Source organism: Pagrus major, chromosome 24, assembly GCF_040436345.1.
Source record: "Pagrus major chromosome 24, Pma_NU_1.0".
Lineage (NCBI taxonomy): Eukaryota > Metazoa > Chordata > Actinopteri > Spariformes > Sparidae > Pagrus > Pagrus major.
Window position 1 is genome coordinate 15,307,254 of NC_133238.1, and position 15,791 is coordinate 15,323,044.

The window sequence follows — 15,791 nt, forward strand, 5'->3', positions numbered from 1 at the left end:
TACTTTCCACCATTGAAAATCAAAAATAATTGAAGAAAATATTTCACATTGTCGCCTTAAACTATTAAAAATGTTATAAATCCACATTTAAACGCACGTTGTAAAGATTCTCGTGTGTTCCTGATAAAGTTCTCTTCAGTTTTATTTATTTCTGTTGAACATTAAACCAGATTACATCTAAATTACCATTTAAATAAAGTTTGTTTAAATAAAGGTAAAATAAATAAATACATTTGATTAGAAAAAACAGTAAAATGACCTCATTGTTGTAAATAAAGGACGAAGACAAAGAGAATAGAAGTCTGATAGTTTATTTCAAGTTCTGCAAAGTCTATCACAGGTGAAAGAACCAAACATGTAAATATATACAGGAAATAAAACATAAATATAGTCGAGGATGAAATCAAACTAATAAACAGGAGCCATGCACTGTGAGAGGCCTGAAGCTTATGTACAGCACTGCTCACGTCTCCTCGTCCGTCCACCTGAAGAAGCAGCGCGTTGATCGTAGTGTTAGTACGGGTTAGTATCGCACAGGACCGCCGCGTGTATTGCCAGAAATCTTTACCCAAAGGCACACATTCAGGTTTTAAATCCCATTCTCAACTTTTGGAGTTTTCTGCTCGATCGCATGCGGACGAAGTCTTTAAGTTTGAGATGTAGAAAAAGAGTAAAGGGAGGTTTCAGTCGCTGGGCTAACACTGGGTCACTGTGGACGACTTCATTGGTTCTGGAGGAAACATTCGGTCCAGAGTTTAACGCCGATCGACGTCTCACCGCTGAGAAAAGTGACGACGGGCGCCGGTGCAGAACATTTAACAGTCCGAGTTATCGAGTCTGAAGAGATGAAGTAAGGCCAGAAGATCTTCAGTAACGTCATCCTTCACTTCGGGTCGCACAGACGGAGGTCGCTATTTTGGGGAGTCAGCTGATACCAACGTGAAGCTGCAGCCACTAGCCATTTAGCTTAGCATTAAGACTGGAGAGTTTGTTTTATCCTGCACACTTAACTGTTTGATCCAATTTTCGATGACATTCAATATTTTTTCCCACATTTTTTTTTGGACTATTTCTTGGCCGGGTGCAGTGACTTTTAGGCAGAACCAGGCTAGCTGTTTCCCTTTGTTCTCAGTCTTTATGCTAAGCTAAGCTAACTGGTTGTAGCTTCATTTTTACTCTGGCGTCAATCATTCAACATCTGGATGATTTCATGGCCGGGTGCAGTGACTTTTAGGCAGAACCAGGCTAGCTGTTTCCGTTTGTTCCCATCCTTTATGCTAAGCTAAGCTAACTTGCCTTTGGCTTCATATCTACTCAGGTAGGTATCAATCTTCTCATCTGGAATATTTTCTTAGCTGGGTGCAGCTCCCCTCTATGTCCAGTCTTTATGCTATGCTATGCTAAGCTAAGCTAACTGGTTGAAGCTTCATCTTTACCACGACATCAACCTTCTTATCTCATCATCTGGACCATTTCACTGACTTTTGGACAGAACCAGGCTAGCAGTTTCCATTTGTTCCCAGTCTTTATGCTAAGCTAAGCTAACTGGCTTTGGCTTCATTTTCCATTATCTAACTCTCAGCAAGAAATCATCGCAGAGTTTTTTTCCCAAAATGTCGAACTCGTCCTTCATCACGACTTCAACGTCCTCTGTAGCGTTTGTTTGATCCTTCCTTGTGCGCCAGGCGGGCGGAGTTTAGCACCAGGAAAGTTCAACCGGTCAGAGGATTCAAACATTTCAGTGTTCAGTCAGTAACTGTACCCACACCTTACCGTTCAGATACAGTACGTACGCTGGAGTTATTAGGCGCGTTTGTTAGTGTTTTAATAAGCAGCAGTAACATTTTATTATAATATACTTTAAAAAATGACACTTCTGTACATTGACCAGCGAGAGCGTCTCAAAGGAGGAACACGATGGAGATTTACAGTGCTTCGACGTGAAAAGAGTTTATTGCTAATGTCCACAGATCAAACACTCGTTCGTTTTCTCCGTTAACGCCGGCACTTTACGATCCATCGAGTTTTGTTTTTTTTTAGTAGCATCTCATCATTCAGATTGTCGATCTTTCTGTCAGATTTAGGCCCATTTGCTGAAAATATTTCACATTTTAACGGTCGAAGTCTCCGAGTGGACTTACATTCGATTTAGGAACAGCTGATACGGAGGAGTTTCTTCCCGGAACAGTTCATTAAACCATCTCTTTAAAACAAGAACACAAGATGAACAGTTTGTCAGCCATAAATTAAAACACTGATACTATTCTCGAGACATTTAGACCTCAGTCTTGACCTATAGATTACTTTTTAAGTGTAATATGACATAAATACTTCAGTATTTTGGAATGAAACTCTACAAATCACAGTAGTCTCGACAGCAGACGTTAAAACCAGTCAGCTCCCAGTTCACAGAGAACCGGGCCTTCAGCTTCACATCCTTCAGACAGCAGAGAAACATCACGTCTGTCTTTCAGTGGTTTTATCTCATCTTTCTAAAAATCATCATATTCTTATTTTTCTACTTTCAGTCCTTGAAAATGATTTTTAAAAAATCCACAGTTTGATTTTAACATTAGGTCCATGTAACACTCATCAGTTTGATTTTTAATATGTGTCAAACGAAAATGAAAGATTTTGAACTGGTTTGACTTCTCTCTGTGTTTATGACTTGAAAACCTTTTTTTAATTAAAAAATTAAAGAAATGTTTCACTCAGTTTCACACACACAACTCTTTTCCCCCTAAGCTCACTGGTTGTAGCTTCACTTTTACCATGATATCAACCTTCTTATCACCCTTTGTTATCTGGATGATTACTTGGCGGTGCAGTGACTGTTGGACTGAACCACGCTAGCAGTTTCCCTTGGTTTACAGTCTTTATGCTAAGCTAAGGAACTTTGACAGATTATTCTGCAAAAACCTTTTTCTCACCAGTTCTCAAGTCATAAACAGAAAAGAAAATAATTTAGATCAGACGTAGAAAACATTGTTGTCACTTGCCCCTCATGTTCTCTATCCTTCACACTGTTTAATGAAAAACAGGGAAACATCATTAATCATCATATCATTAATGAGTCAAAGTGTCGGTGGACATAAAAACTAGAGGAATATTTGAAGAGCTGTCGAACTGTTTGATGAGGAGATATTGTGAATGTGTTTGGTCCCATTTTAAGACAACAGCTCTGTTACTGCAGTGAACTCACATTGCAAAAACATTTTGTAGTTAAAATTTAAGGTAGAAATTTTAAGTTGGATCAACGTGAAATGAAGAAAACTTGTATATTTAAGTTGAGTTAATGACAAAAGATTAGTTGATTCAACTAAATTCCTGTACGACTTTTTACACTTTGTAAAAACACTTCGTAGTTTCAATTTGCTTTTTTAAAATCCAGGTAGAAAAAAATAGTTCAAAATCTTTATTTTCTATTAACCTGACAAACAGGAAGTGACATGTTGAAGTGTTACACGGACCGGGTTTCTTTTCTTCGCACGTTAAAAATGATTTTTGCTCATCTGCTCTATTTTAATATCATCTCTGATATCTTCTGCTGGTGGTCGGGTCCTACATAATACAACTTTGACTCACTGTAGTGCTTCAAATCATTGGCCAGCCAAATGATCCTTGGATGTAAACTGACATGAACGTGGATTTCACATTATTATTATATTAATGAGTGTGACAGCGGAAGAGAAACAGAGTTATTCTGCTTGTTGTCACTAATGAAAGCTCATTATTTTAACTTATTCATCTTCAGCCTTTTCAAGACTTTAGTGCCACTTTCTAAAACTCATCAAACGCTCAGAACGACTTTAAGATTGATCCAACGGGTACAATGAGGCAGTAGTTCAGGAGGGAGGAGCACAACCTGTCAAAGCTTTACATTCAATATACAATAAGGTTTGATGTGTCAAAGCAAAAGGAAATAAAAGTTGGTTAAAAATGAATAAAATACTGAGCCACAGGCCTCTCCTCACTCTTCTCCGTGGTCCACACTCACCTCGGGTCTGTGTTCAGTTCAAGAAGACGGATAACTTAGAGAGGTCGACTCGGGATCACCTCGGTGAAAGACAGTCGGAGGAGGAGGAGGAGATCTCTACAAAATGTTTTCTACCATCACTCATCCATCGTACGTGGATGGAAGATAAAGTCTTAAGGCTCATGACTCTAAAGTGTGAAGGGAGACGGTTCAGGTGGAGCGCCTGGTTCTGTATGGAAGGATCACCTGACCGCCCGGAACATTAGATTCAAGAGGATGGTCCGGAAACCTGGAGCCACGAAGCACGAGCTCCTCAAGAAACAGGAATCATCTCGACGACAGGAGACACATAATCATGACTGGAATGAAATGGTTTCTGTGACGGAGGCGGTGAAGCTAAGAGGGAGTTAGTAGGAGGAGATGTCGGAGGAGCTGCTGCTGTTGCTGGTGGAGGTCTGGGCTCTCTTGATGTACAGGTTGAGCAGCTTCATCTGTAGGAGGAGACGGCAGCGACGTTAGGGTTCGACTCTGCTCCACCCGAACACTACGCTTCATGACAACCATCAGTTTCATGGAGTTCACATGGCTCGTTGTCTCGTTCCTAACTGGATTCTCACTTCCTGATTAAATCTGCCTCTGGCTGCGTTTACATGCACATGTTCCCTTATTATTCTCAGGATGATAATATTCAGAATAATAAATGTTATTCTGATACAAAGAAGTAAAAACAGGAAACAACTAAACTGAAAGGCACATTTCTTGTTTTATTTTGTAGTTTTCATGTGTCATGACTTCCTGTCTTTGTCTCATTCTGATGATCAGTCGTCCTGTTCTTGCTCCTCGTGACTCATCTGTGTCCCTGCACTTCATTAGTTTTGTATTTCCTTACTTCTTCTCTAAATCTGTTTTCTTTGGGGTCTTTGCTCTCAGCTGACAGGAAGTGAGCGTACCTTGCTGCCGGTGAGCTGAGCCAGGTAAGGCTTCAGCTCCTCTCCGATCACAGAGTAGATCGCCACCAGGCAGAAGACGCTGGCCTTCCTCACGCTGCTCTCCGTGTTGTCGTAGCCCTGCAGCAGCAGACGATACAGAGTCAAACACTGGACGACTTTCTGCCGACAACACTGCTGCAGCACCGACGGCGTCTCACCTGCAGGAGTCCGGGTATGATGTCCGACAGCAGCTGGTGGAGCGGCTCCTTGGCGATGCGTTCGATGGCCCTCGTCTGCATCTTGATGGCGGCCAGGTTGATGGGGTAGTCCGCCGTCTGCACGATGGGACAGAGGACTTTGATGCACTGCTCCGGGTGGATGGAGGACGCCAGAGTGGAGGCCGCCTCCTCCGCCGCGCGCACCACCTGGAGACGAGAGCGAGACGTAGGATCAAACCTGAAAAAACGACTGTGAATGAGACGTGAGAATGATCCTCACCTCCTTGTGCGAGTCTTTGTGAGCCTCCAGCGTCTTCATGATGGTGAGCTCGGCGTAGTTCTTGAAGCGGGCCGGCTGGTTCCTCAGGATCTCCTTCAGGACTCGCAGGGCCAGCGCCCGGATCGTGTGCTGCGAGAGAGGAGTCCGTTAATACGACTGTCAGAGACTTTTCTACAAATGTGACGCTCACAAACGTTTTCTGTCCTCACGTCTTTGTCTCCCAGCGTCTCGAGCAGCAGCAGCAGCATGGTCTTGAAGTGTTCCTCCCACACCACCAGGCTGTCCTCTCGGGCCACTTTCAGCAGCTCCAGCAGGGTCCCCCGTCTCTCCTCGGGGCCTCGCTCCCCCGCCTGGCTGTGGGAGAGCTCCTTCAGGAGACTCCCGACCAGCTCCAGCTGCTCCGCGGGGCCGGCTGCGGAAATCAGGAACATAAATTTACTCTCAGATCATCTGAGGGGGTTTTGTCCAGACTCGTGTGGCAGATCGGAGATTAATGTTGTGTTACTTTGCTCATAATTCAACCAAAGCAGCTCTGAGTGCTGCAGGACGGCTGTGTGACGGTGGGAAAGTCTGAAGCTCACATTAAATCAACCAAAGATAAACAGACGTAGAAACGAAGTCATCAGTTGTGTGTCTTTACCTGGGAAGCTTTTAGGGTTCATGATCTTATTTTCGACACATTCTTGTCGGCAGCCTGCGAACAAAACGTCTCAGATTAAAGACAAATCATGACAAACAAATAATGTAAAAACTTTCCAGCTGCCGCCGTCTCACCGTCCCTCAGCTGCTCCACAGCGTCCTCGTACAGCGCCTCCTTCAGGCCGGCTTTGTCCAGCGTGCTGATGCTGTCCGTGTAGTTGTACGGGTTGTAGTCTCGGAAGCGCGGGCCGGCGAAGGAGCGCGGTGACGGCGTGTTCAGCAGCGACGTCTTGTTGTCCAGGGCCGTGCGACCTCCGGCCACCACGTCGCCAGAGTCTGAGGACGCCCCGACGCCGGACTGAAGGACGAAATCGAAACATGTCGTCAAAAACACATCAAAGTGCCACAAGAACTCTGTTATTTTAAACTTTAAACTTGATTTCCTTGTTTTCCTCACCATGCCGTCCCTCTTGCCGTCTCGTCTCAGCGGCTCCATCAGGTCTTCTTGGCTGCGGAAGCTGAAGTTCTGGATGGCCTCGGTGACGCCGCGGAGAGAGCTGTAGATCTCCTCTGAGTTCAGGTTTTCACTGTCGTACTCCAGCATGCTGCGGCGGCGAGGGAGAGAAAATCACATGAGAGCAGCTGAGACGAGTTTACATCTGTGACTTAGTTTGATTCTTTTGATTGTCTTTGAAGAAAAACCTTCAATCTTTATTTGTAAGGTGCCAATTTACAACAAAACTCATCTCAACACTTTTCAAAGTGAGCAGGTCGAGACCGTACTGCCGTCTGCCTCGACCGGACTCCATCTTGGACTAAAGAACTTCAGATGCTTTTCTGTGGTGATCCAAGACGACTTCATTTATAGGTTCAGTGATTTGATGGTCCTGGATCAGCACCGCTTTAGTTTAAAGTCTGTGAGTGACGATCGAGGACACTTTCCTAGACACGGACCAATCACAATCCTCACTGACGGGTCTGCTTTTATTTCCACTTCTTGGTCTTATTTGTCATTTTTGGGCCCAGAAGTCTGAAACATCACATTACAACACATGTGGTCCATGACTAGGAAACAGGCAGAGCTGTGGAGTCGGAGTCCACTTTCTCTGCTCACTGCGATGAACCCGGGCCCAGACACACCACACCGGCATCAAAGAACGAGCAGCAAAGAAGACAAAACTGTCCAACACAAAGACGACAGCTGACAACCTGCTGGCTCGTAGGAGAGGAAACTACTCTCCAACCCAAACAGTGTCGTACCAGCCAGTCACAGACATACTGGCACTGGTTTACGTCAGATATTGGCTTAAAAGCTGCTGACAACTAGAGTTGGGTACCGTTCAGATTTGAAGCGATACCGGTACCTGGAATTCAATGCTGGTTGTTGTTGTTTATGTTAAACGTGTCATTGTAAATGTGCTTTAAACTGTTAGCGCACTAATGGGAATTCCCCATCTCGTGTTAGCATCGAGCTAACGGGCTCAGTGCTTATTCTATAAAATTGATTCTGTAATCAAAGAGAGCATGTTGAGGTGAACAGCATGTTGGTGCTCCGTCTCTCTCTCTATAACGTACTGAAGTTTGGCACCGACTGATATAATGTGAATCGCTACTTCGGTACCCAAACCTGCCAACAACCCCAAATAGTGCCAAAGGGTCAGGACCCAGCGTAACAACTGGATCCACAGACGATGGCCGACGGCCGGCCTGGTGTGTCGGGGCCTTCACAGAGCAGGTTGACAAACTGACGGAGGTCGAGACAAACAGGTGAGTCGAGCACGGAGACGACGACAAAGTGACGACACGTTTCATTTTTCAGTCGAGTAAAAACAGAAACTAAACGAATGGACAACTGATGAGACGGTTTCACAGAAGTACAGAAGTTTTATTTAAAACAAAGTCATTTTTATTTATCGATGCAGAAATAAATGTGAGAGTTAACTGTGGTATTGAATTATATCTTAGGTCTGCTGCGAAACCTCACAACAGGGAGGAGGAGCAGGAGGAGGAGCAGGAGGAGGAGCAGGAGGAGCAGGAGGAGGAGGAGGAAGAGAGGGGGGGGGGTTACCTGGGTGAGTAAGCTCGCCGCACTGCCTTGAGGGAGGAGTGGGCGGCGGGCGGAGGAAGAGGGGAGGGGAAGGGTGGAGGAGGGAACTTGGAGAGCCCGTCTGCGCTCCAACCCCACAGCCGACTGCGACCGGCCGGGGAGGAAGAGGAGGCGAGGGAGGGGAGGAAGAGGAGGAGATAGAGATGTGAGAGAAAGTGTGAAATAAATAGAAGCAGTGTTCTCAGTCAGTGTTAGTACAGGCGGGTGGAGACGATGATGGAGCTGTGACATCTGGTGTTTGATGAATAAGCTAACGGTTAGCGCTCAGACTACAGGCGCGGGTTATTAAAGAAAAATGTTTTGTCTCTTTCTAACAATCAAATCTCAGGTGTTTATCTCGCTATCGATGTTAATGTCGACAGCAGGTGAGTCACGATTTGATTCTGAATCAAAAATCGATCGAAAAATAAACATATTACTCAAAATATGAACAACAACATCGTGAATAAAGGAGATTTTCTCATAGAACAGGTCGTTTGTCAGTGAAGTATTTTAGTTTCAGTGAACGTCTTCTACAGCAGCTTCAGTTAGAAGATAGAAGAATAAACTCCATGTCATCAGTGTATTTATGAATAATCAGCGTGAGTCAGGAAGAACTTAAAGACGTCACAGTTCAACTGTGAAACGTTCGCTGACGTCATGTCGTCATTAAAACTGAATGAGCTGCAAATCAGCTGCTGTTCAAGTGAAACGCCTAATTTTAATGGAGAGCAGGTGTCAACTTGATGACTGTGTGAGTGTGGTTGTGATGAGGATGAGCTGCTGATGTTTAAATGTTAGTTAGTGAGTGTCAGGACTCTTTGGACCGGTACCTGGGTGAGAGCCCCCCGTGGGAGCAGTTGGTGGGTGACGTCAGCGGGCTGCTGCGGCTGCTGGGCTGACGAGGAGGCGTCCGGCCCGCAGAGTTACCGGGAGACGCCTGAAACACAACAAGACACAACACTGACCTCGGGGTTGCAACCAACCATCATATCCACCATTATCTGCTACTGTTTATATTCTGAGCGTGTACATCGTCAGAATAGAGCGAAAAATATCCTTAAAATGTCCAAAACACAAAGAAGTTCCATAATCCATCTCAAAATAGTTGCAGGTTAATTTCATGTCAGACTAATTAACTAAAGTGAGAGGCCGTGTGTTACCAGGCCGAGGCCGCTGCTGGCGCTGGCGTTCCTCAGGTGGTTGTGCAGCAGCTTGGTGGTGCCGTCCTGGAAGGTTTTGGGCAGAGCGCCCAGCAGCATGGTGAACTCTGGAGTGTTGAGCTCAAACAGGGCGATCAGAACCACCTGGGCCGCCTGCACACACACACACACACACAACACACACACACACACACACACACACACACACACACACACACAACACACACACACACACAGGTATGTTACTTTAACCTGATCTCCGGTCGTTACCGTTCCCGGAGCCTCTCAAAGCACAACAACTGTGATCTTCTTTGTTTTTTACAGAGTGATGAGAATAATTTCAAAGTTTGAAACATTTTCATCAGCAACATGTTTATTAATTTCACAGACGGCTGTTCACTGTTTAAATGTCTCTTTATAAATGTGTTGTTGTTACGTGTTTTTCTTCCACTCGTCTTGTTTGTCTCTCACACATTGTTCACCTCTAGCGTCTCGCATTAACTAATCAAAGTCAGTGATAGAAACACACGTCTGTGCACCAAAACTCAGAGAAACAATGTTTAATAAAGAAGTTTCTCTGGACATGATTTCACTCTAAAAGGACCAGAGAGTGAGCTGAATAACCGCCGGTCAACCAGCTTTAAAGTTCAAACCACTCGAGAAATAAATCCTCAGGAAACGCCGCTTTAGTTTCAACTCTGTTTTTAGAAAAGAGACAGAGAAGTTCCATTTGTAGGTAAATCTGAGAGGAGATGACGTGTTATGAAGCGTATTTGTTGCAGTGAACATGCAGCACGTGTTCAACATTCAAATTAATTCAAAGGAAAAGTTCAGGAAATTCAGAACGAGCCTTTTTCACTTCATCAAGAAATGTGTCAAGGTTTACAGAAGACAGGCATTAAAGGCTTTCTGGAAAAGAAACGTCACGTTTGTTACAGTTAGTGTCTCGTGTCTCGTGAGACTCATGCACAGACTGGAGGTTAATTAAAAACTGGCTGCTGCCTCAGTCCATCCTCGTCGCTCTAAAGACACGTCAGGTTATGAAGCACGATCCTGAGAGTCGGTTTTAGAGCAGTTAGTGTTGAAAAGCGTCCACACAGCTCGCTCACTGTCGGGTTATCTGAGTGTTTTCACACCCAGCGTCTCTGAGTGTCTCTCAGGCCGGGTTAGAGGAGCTCATGCTGCTCTGTCTGATGGAGATTCTACCTGCTTGCACCTCTCCTCCAGGTTGCCCTCTCCAGGCAGAGAGGCCACGGTGCTGGCTCGGCCTGAGAAATCCTCCCCTGCCCAGTTATGAAGGGTCTGGGGGTGTGGTGAGTGAGAAATGACGATTGGACAAAAAAAACAAATAAAATCAAGACAAATGAAACGAAGAAAAGTAAAGAAACGTAAAGGAGAAGTCACTGAAGCTCCTCGTCCTCCTACCTTACGGACGTCGGAGCTCTTGGGCTCGGTGGTCCAGGTGATGATGCGTGAGACGGCGAGGCGCGTCTCGCTGGAGTTGACGAAGTCGGCCGGGTCCATCTGACGGGCCAGCGCCTCGATGTATCGCAGGATGGCCACCTTCACCTTCAGGTTGGGCGTCTGCGTCTGATCCACGATGAATCGCATCAGGATGTTGAACTGCTGCTCGTACGGGAAGGACTCTCTGCACGGGAGCAGGAAATACACGAGAGACTCAGACACACTGAAGACGGATTTAATTAATCTGTGTCAGAGTTATTAATCCTGATTCTGATACCTTCTAGAGATAAAGAAGACAAATGAGAAGAAGAAGAAGAAAAACTAACCAAACCATTGAACTAGTAACCACAATATCACCAGACTCCCTTAACAAATGTTGTGATTTTAAGAGTTGCTAACTGAGGAGAAACTTTATAAACTTTGTGAAACTCTGTCTTCATTATTTGAACCTTCTTGTAAATTCAGCAAATATTCTACATTAAATTCTTTCATTCTTTGTGTAAAAACATGGTGTCCGATTGTCTCAGTGATGCATATAGAGATTTGATCCCACCTGGTGACGTCCAGCGCCTTCTGGACTTTGGCCTGGACGGAGCCCAGCAGGTCGGCCCCCATCTTCTTGAGCAGCTGAGTGAGCAGCACAAAGAGCCAGTCCTGCAGGTCGTCCCTGTGCAGCGTGATGAAGTCCACCAGAGTCTCCAGGAACATGCTGAACACCTGACGCAGGAAGAAAACCAGACCAAAGTCAGAATCCTGTCTGTGTCGGTGCTGCTGAGGTGAGACAGGACAGCTGACGGTGAGTACGGTGAGTAAACACTTACTCTCTGGTGTTTGTTAGAGTCCACAGCGAGCAGCGACGAAGGCATGCAACAAGAAAACACTGTTAGTTTGTCCTGCAGTTAGTTCAGACACGTGAGCTGTGATTCAAACGACTCTTGGACCGGCAGCTGCAGTGAATCCCAACAGCAGCTCTCTGCACAGACTGAAGGTTTGTTCAGGAGCAACGTGAGGCTGCCGTCTGTTACTGAAGCTCACCTTGCTGTGAGGGTCTGCAAACATCCTGGTGAAGATCTCACAAAGCCTCTTCAGCTCCACACGACTGACGGACAAAACAAGCAGAAGGTCGATCACTTCATGTCAGTCAATGCTCTCATGATAACCACCAGCTCACAGTTGATCAAACAGTTATCAAACAGTCACAAATTGACGACGACACTCATCATTTTTAGACACTATTCAAGGAATGTGTAAAAAACTGCGTATGTGTCAAAGCCACCTGAGCATCCTCTGGCTCTTGAGCAGGTTCTGCAGTCCCAGCAGCCCCTCCTTCCTCTCAGACCAGTTGGCGCTGGCGCAGTGGTTCAGCACCTCGGCCACGTCCTCCGTCTGACGCAGGTAGTGCGGCGCCATGCCGCCGTTGCGCGAGCTGTACGAGCGCTCGGAGCAGGCGCTGGAGGCGTCGCTGTTGGCGTCGTCGTCAGAGTACATCCCCGGAGACTCGAAGCGCCGCCTCACCGGCCTCCGCTGAGCGAGGGGAGAGATGACGGCGTTTAGAGGCAGGACTGAATCACTTCTGTCCTCTATCTACTGTCATGCCGTCAGAAGATCTACCATGCAGCTACAGTCTGACTCATGCAGCCTTCTGATGATGTGAGATGATGGATGAGGTTATTTCATGCTGTCGCTCTTCACCTGTCACTTCAGGCTAACGTGCTGATTTCATGAGACACACAAGCAGCTTTTACCAAACTAACAACCGCCTGTGAACAAGATTAAATAACTGTAATACATCGAGCCTGTCGAGTTAATAATAAAAGGTAACACTTCATTTAACAGGTCAGCAAGTATCATGGTAAGTAGGTTGTTATCACCAGGCAACATCTCAGAAATGTCAGAAACAAGGTGGAAATTAAATTGGTGTTACTGGCAGAAGTTAAGCAGAAACTAGTTCAAAGTTTCCTGGAAATATTTTACAGAAATGAGGAGATTTTTATTAACTGCTTGTTGGAAGAAAAGCAGAATATTATGATAAATTAAACTGGTGTAATTTTAAATAAATCTTGAGGTAATTATTGTGGAGTCAATTTCAAAGACATTTTAAATGTTTCGTGGTAATTACCAGCTACTAACATGAAGTTTTCTGAATTACCAAAAACCTTGAGCGGTCGATTAGTTTGCCGTTATCTTCTGTCAGAGTTTCTATGAGTAAAACAACCTGCTCACTCTTCATGTTCAGAATACAGAAGTTAATGTTTAATGCTCATGCTCTGCATGCAGTGACACGACGGTTCAACAGGTGAGTTTTCTTTGTACCTTACTCCTCGAGTCTCCTAAGAGCTGAAATGTACAAAATCCAGGAAGAAAGAGGACACATGAGCTCAACGACATCACAGATCCTTCACTTTTGTTTCATATTAAAGGATTAGTCTGGTGTTTTTCTTACCACAAATCCCATAAAAAGATCAAAAACAGCAAAACTCAAGTCTTTTTATGTGGTTTGTTGTCTAGAAATATTAAAAATGTCACCAGACTTATTCTATAAAATGGTGCAGAAACTTCTTGACATGATGTGAAGAATGTAACCAACCATGTTTTTCTGTAAACTATAAACTATATTTTTTTGCACGAGGGCTAGAAAACATATATTTTTCTGCTTCTGTTCTCACCAGAGCGTCAGCGACGGCTGCCTCGACGTCAGTGCCGGTGTTGAGGATTCTCATGGCGTTGACGGAGGCCGAGATCCGAGCCTGATGGGACAGACGGTCTGGAAAAGAAAAAGGCAAACACACATCAGCAGGTCGAGAGGAGTGTGGTACCATGACGAACACGGGATGAAATCAAATGTGCAGAGGTAACAGGCAATAAAATGGATTAAATAATAAGAATGATGATAAAGAGGACCACAATTCACTCTTCACTCTTACATTTTTATATTTATAATTCCTGTCAGGAGTTGCACAGAAAATGTCAGATTAATAAAAGACAATCAGATTTAGGAGTGACGAGTGTATTGGTCCTGTTTTTATGGATTCTGGGACCAGAACCAGTTCAACTGTGTAAGATGGATTTTATAACATTAGAGTTCAGGTTGGGCTTCCTTAAAACAATAGCATCCATAACAAATAGTATATACTGTAAGAAATACTTTAACAGAACAGCAAAGAAAGCCGCAACAAATGTGTTTCTGGTGATGAGAACGCAACAAAATGTGAGCAGAGAGCAGCCAGCAACATGTTGACTCCACCACGATAAATACAAGATGCAAATCAAACCACGGAAATACACAAAGATGTCACGTGAGTCTTTTGCGCGACGTAAAATAATCATCATGAAGCTGCAAAGTAAAAGTTTAAAAAGTCCTGCATCGCAAAAACACACAAACAAAATGGCGAATCCACCCTCCTTATTCTAGACCCGTTAATAACAGCAACATGTAGCATCAGGCTGATGTTCAGTCTCGACCTCTATGTGTCCATGAATTGCTTTACGTGAACCAAAGTGGAAAACAACCAACACTTCGGATGTGGCAGCTGCTGAAACTCAAAACTAAGGTGGCACGATGCAGAGAAAACTAGAATGACTGCCTCTGTGCATCCATTTCTGTCCAGCAGTGAAGGGGTATGTTTTACAACACTGATTACTTCACTATAATGCTGTTTTGTCAAAAGTTTGATCTTTTTCACGCGGCTGATAATATTTAAAGTAACCGTGCCGCTCTACTTAAAAGCTGCAGACTCAATGCTGGTTGTTTCCCACTCGAGTCGTTCCATGCAGGATGAGGCTTCACTCAGCAGGAGAACTCAGTCAGCCAGCTAACACACATGTTTGCTGCTGAACTTTGCTGTTTAATCTGGCTGACTGAGTGAATCTGCCTCCTGAGAAGACCTCACTGGTCACCTGAGTAGCACTCTGCAGAGGACAGGGCGCTGGTTGACCGGGAGTGTCGACGAGTCACTGCAGGAGGACGTAAGAGTCAAAGACAACACCGTCTCACTGAGGAACCGACACTACTATCATCATATCAGAAAAAGGTATTTCAGCTGCACTCTTTACATCATCACACACTTCAGTAGAAGTTTAGTACAATAGAGGAGACAAGAATCTGGACATTTAAAAGAGCATGCAGAGAATCAGGCAGGAGAAACAGTGATCTGTGCAGACAGATGTGCAGGATAAGAGAGGGCTGATGTAAAGTTATGTGTTTCGAGCCTTTTTGTGCACTTTCTGAACTTTAAACGACTTTAAACTAACTTTTCAACATGATAGTCTAAAGAGGCATTCAGACCAAACGCGAGGCAAATTATTCACACGTGAGCTGAAGATATTGAACTCAAGCGAGGATTTTGCGTGACGCTGTGTCATGAAAGCCCGTCAGTGGTGACATTCACACTGACGTCATGACATCAACATCGCTGATGTCCGGACATTCATGAACAGCAGTGGAGGAGAGGATGATAATCACTCGTCGTGGCCATTTGCAGACACCAGAGCTGAACGATCACACATCCACTCGTACTGAGACAGGAAAAATAAAGAGCTGCTGTGGAGGAAAGTGAATGAGGAAGTCGGACTACCTGGTAAGTTATGGAACAATGTCTCAGCACAGCATAGTCCTGATCGATCCAAACTCCATTCAGGGAACAAGCATTTTAAAAGTTGTTTTGTTTGTTGCTTGTCGTCTGGCTGACAGAACTGACGAAGCACGAACTCAGGCTTTTTACAAGGCTGCATTATGATGATGATATTTCAGCGTCCTTTTGATCCATTTATTGCGTCAGATCACAGAGAAATCTCTTTGTTTTAGGTTCATATCGATGTGGTAGGACAGATTCATTCAGTCTACGTCTACCTGCTGGTCACAGTTACTATTTATTGATTATAACACGCCTATTAAAAAACTGCCACTCAGCTGTGACAGGTGGACAGGTGAAGTGGGCGCTGGTCAGCCTCAGGTAGCGCTGCAGTCATCCAGACATTGAAGTTCACGCAGCTGGGTGCCGTGTGAGTAACACAAAAAAAACCCTAATAATCCCGCA

General features: G+C 44.7%; 1 protein-coding gene across 1 annotated transcript in view; it reads right to left on the reverse strand.

Annotated features, from left to right (window-relative positions):
- Window positions 1-295: 295 nt before the first annotated feature.
- LOC140992068 (CLIP-associating protein 1-B-like) overlaps window positions 296-15,791 on the reverse strand; it is a 40,930-nt gene continuing 25,434 nt past the window's right edge. Inside the window, exons 23-39 of the mRNA XM_073462304.1 lie at window positions 13,422-13,519; window positions 13,069-13,092; window positions 12,032-12,279; window positions 11,791-11,854; window positions 11,309-11,472; window positions 10,717-10,939; window positions 10,498-10,593; window positions 9,292-9,444; window positions 8,962-9,068; window positions 6,500-6,647; window positions 6,178-6,400; window positions 6,044-6,097; window positions 5,613-5,815; window positions 5,404-5,532; window positions 5,124-5,330; window positions 4,927-5,043; window positions 296-4,467 (exon numbers count right to left, since the gene is read on the reverse strand). Coding sequence (XP_073318405.1) covers window positions 4,384-4,467; window positions 4,927-5,043; window positions 5,124-5,330; window positions 5,404-5,532; window positions 5,613-5,815; window positions 6,044-6,097; window positions 6,178-6,400; window positions 6,500-6,647; window positions 8,962-9,068; window positions 9,292-9,444; window positions 10,498-10,593; window positions 10,717-10,939; window positions 11,309-11,472; window positions 11,791-11,854; window positions 12,032-12,279; window positions 13,069-13,092; window positions 13,422-13,519 — 2,342 coding nt within the window. The 3' untranslated portion in view covers window positions 296-4,383. The remainder of the gene's footprint in view (window positions 4,468-4,926; window positions 5,044-5,123; window positions 5,331-5,403; window positions 5,533-5,612; window positions 5,816-6,043; window positions 6,098-6,177; window positions 6,401-6,499; window positions 6,648-8,961; window positions 9,069-9,291; window positions 9,445-10,497; window positions 10,594-10,716; window positions 10,940-11,308; window positions 11,473-11,790; window positions 11,855-12,031; window positions 12,280-13,068; window positions 13,093-13,421; window positions 13,520-15,791) is intronic.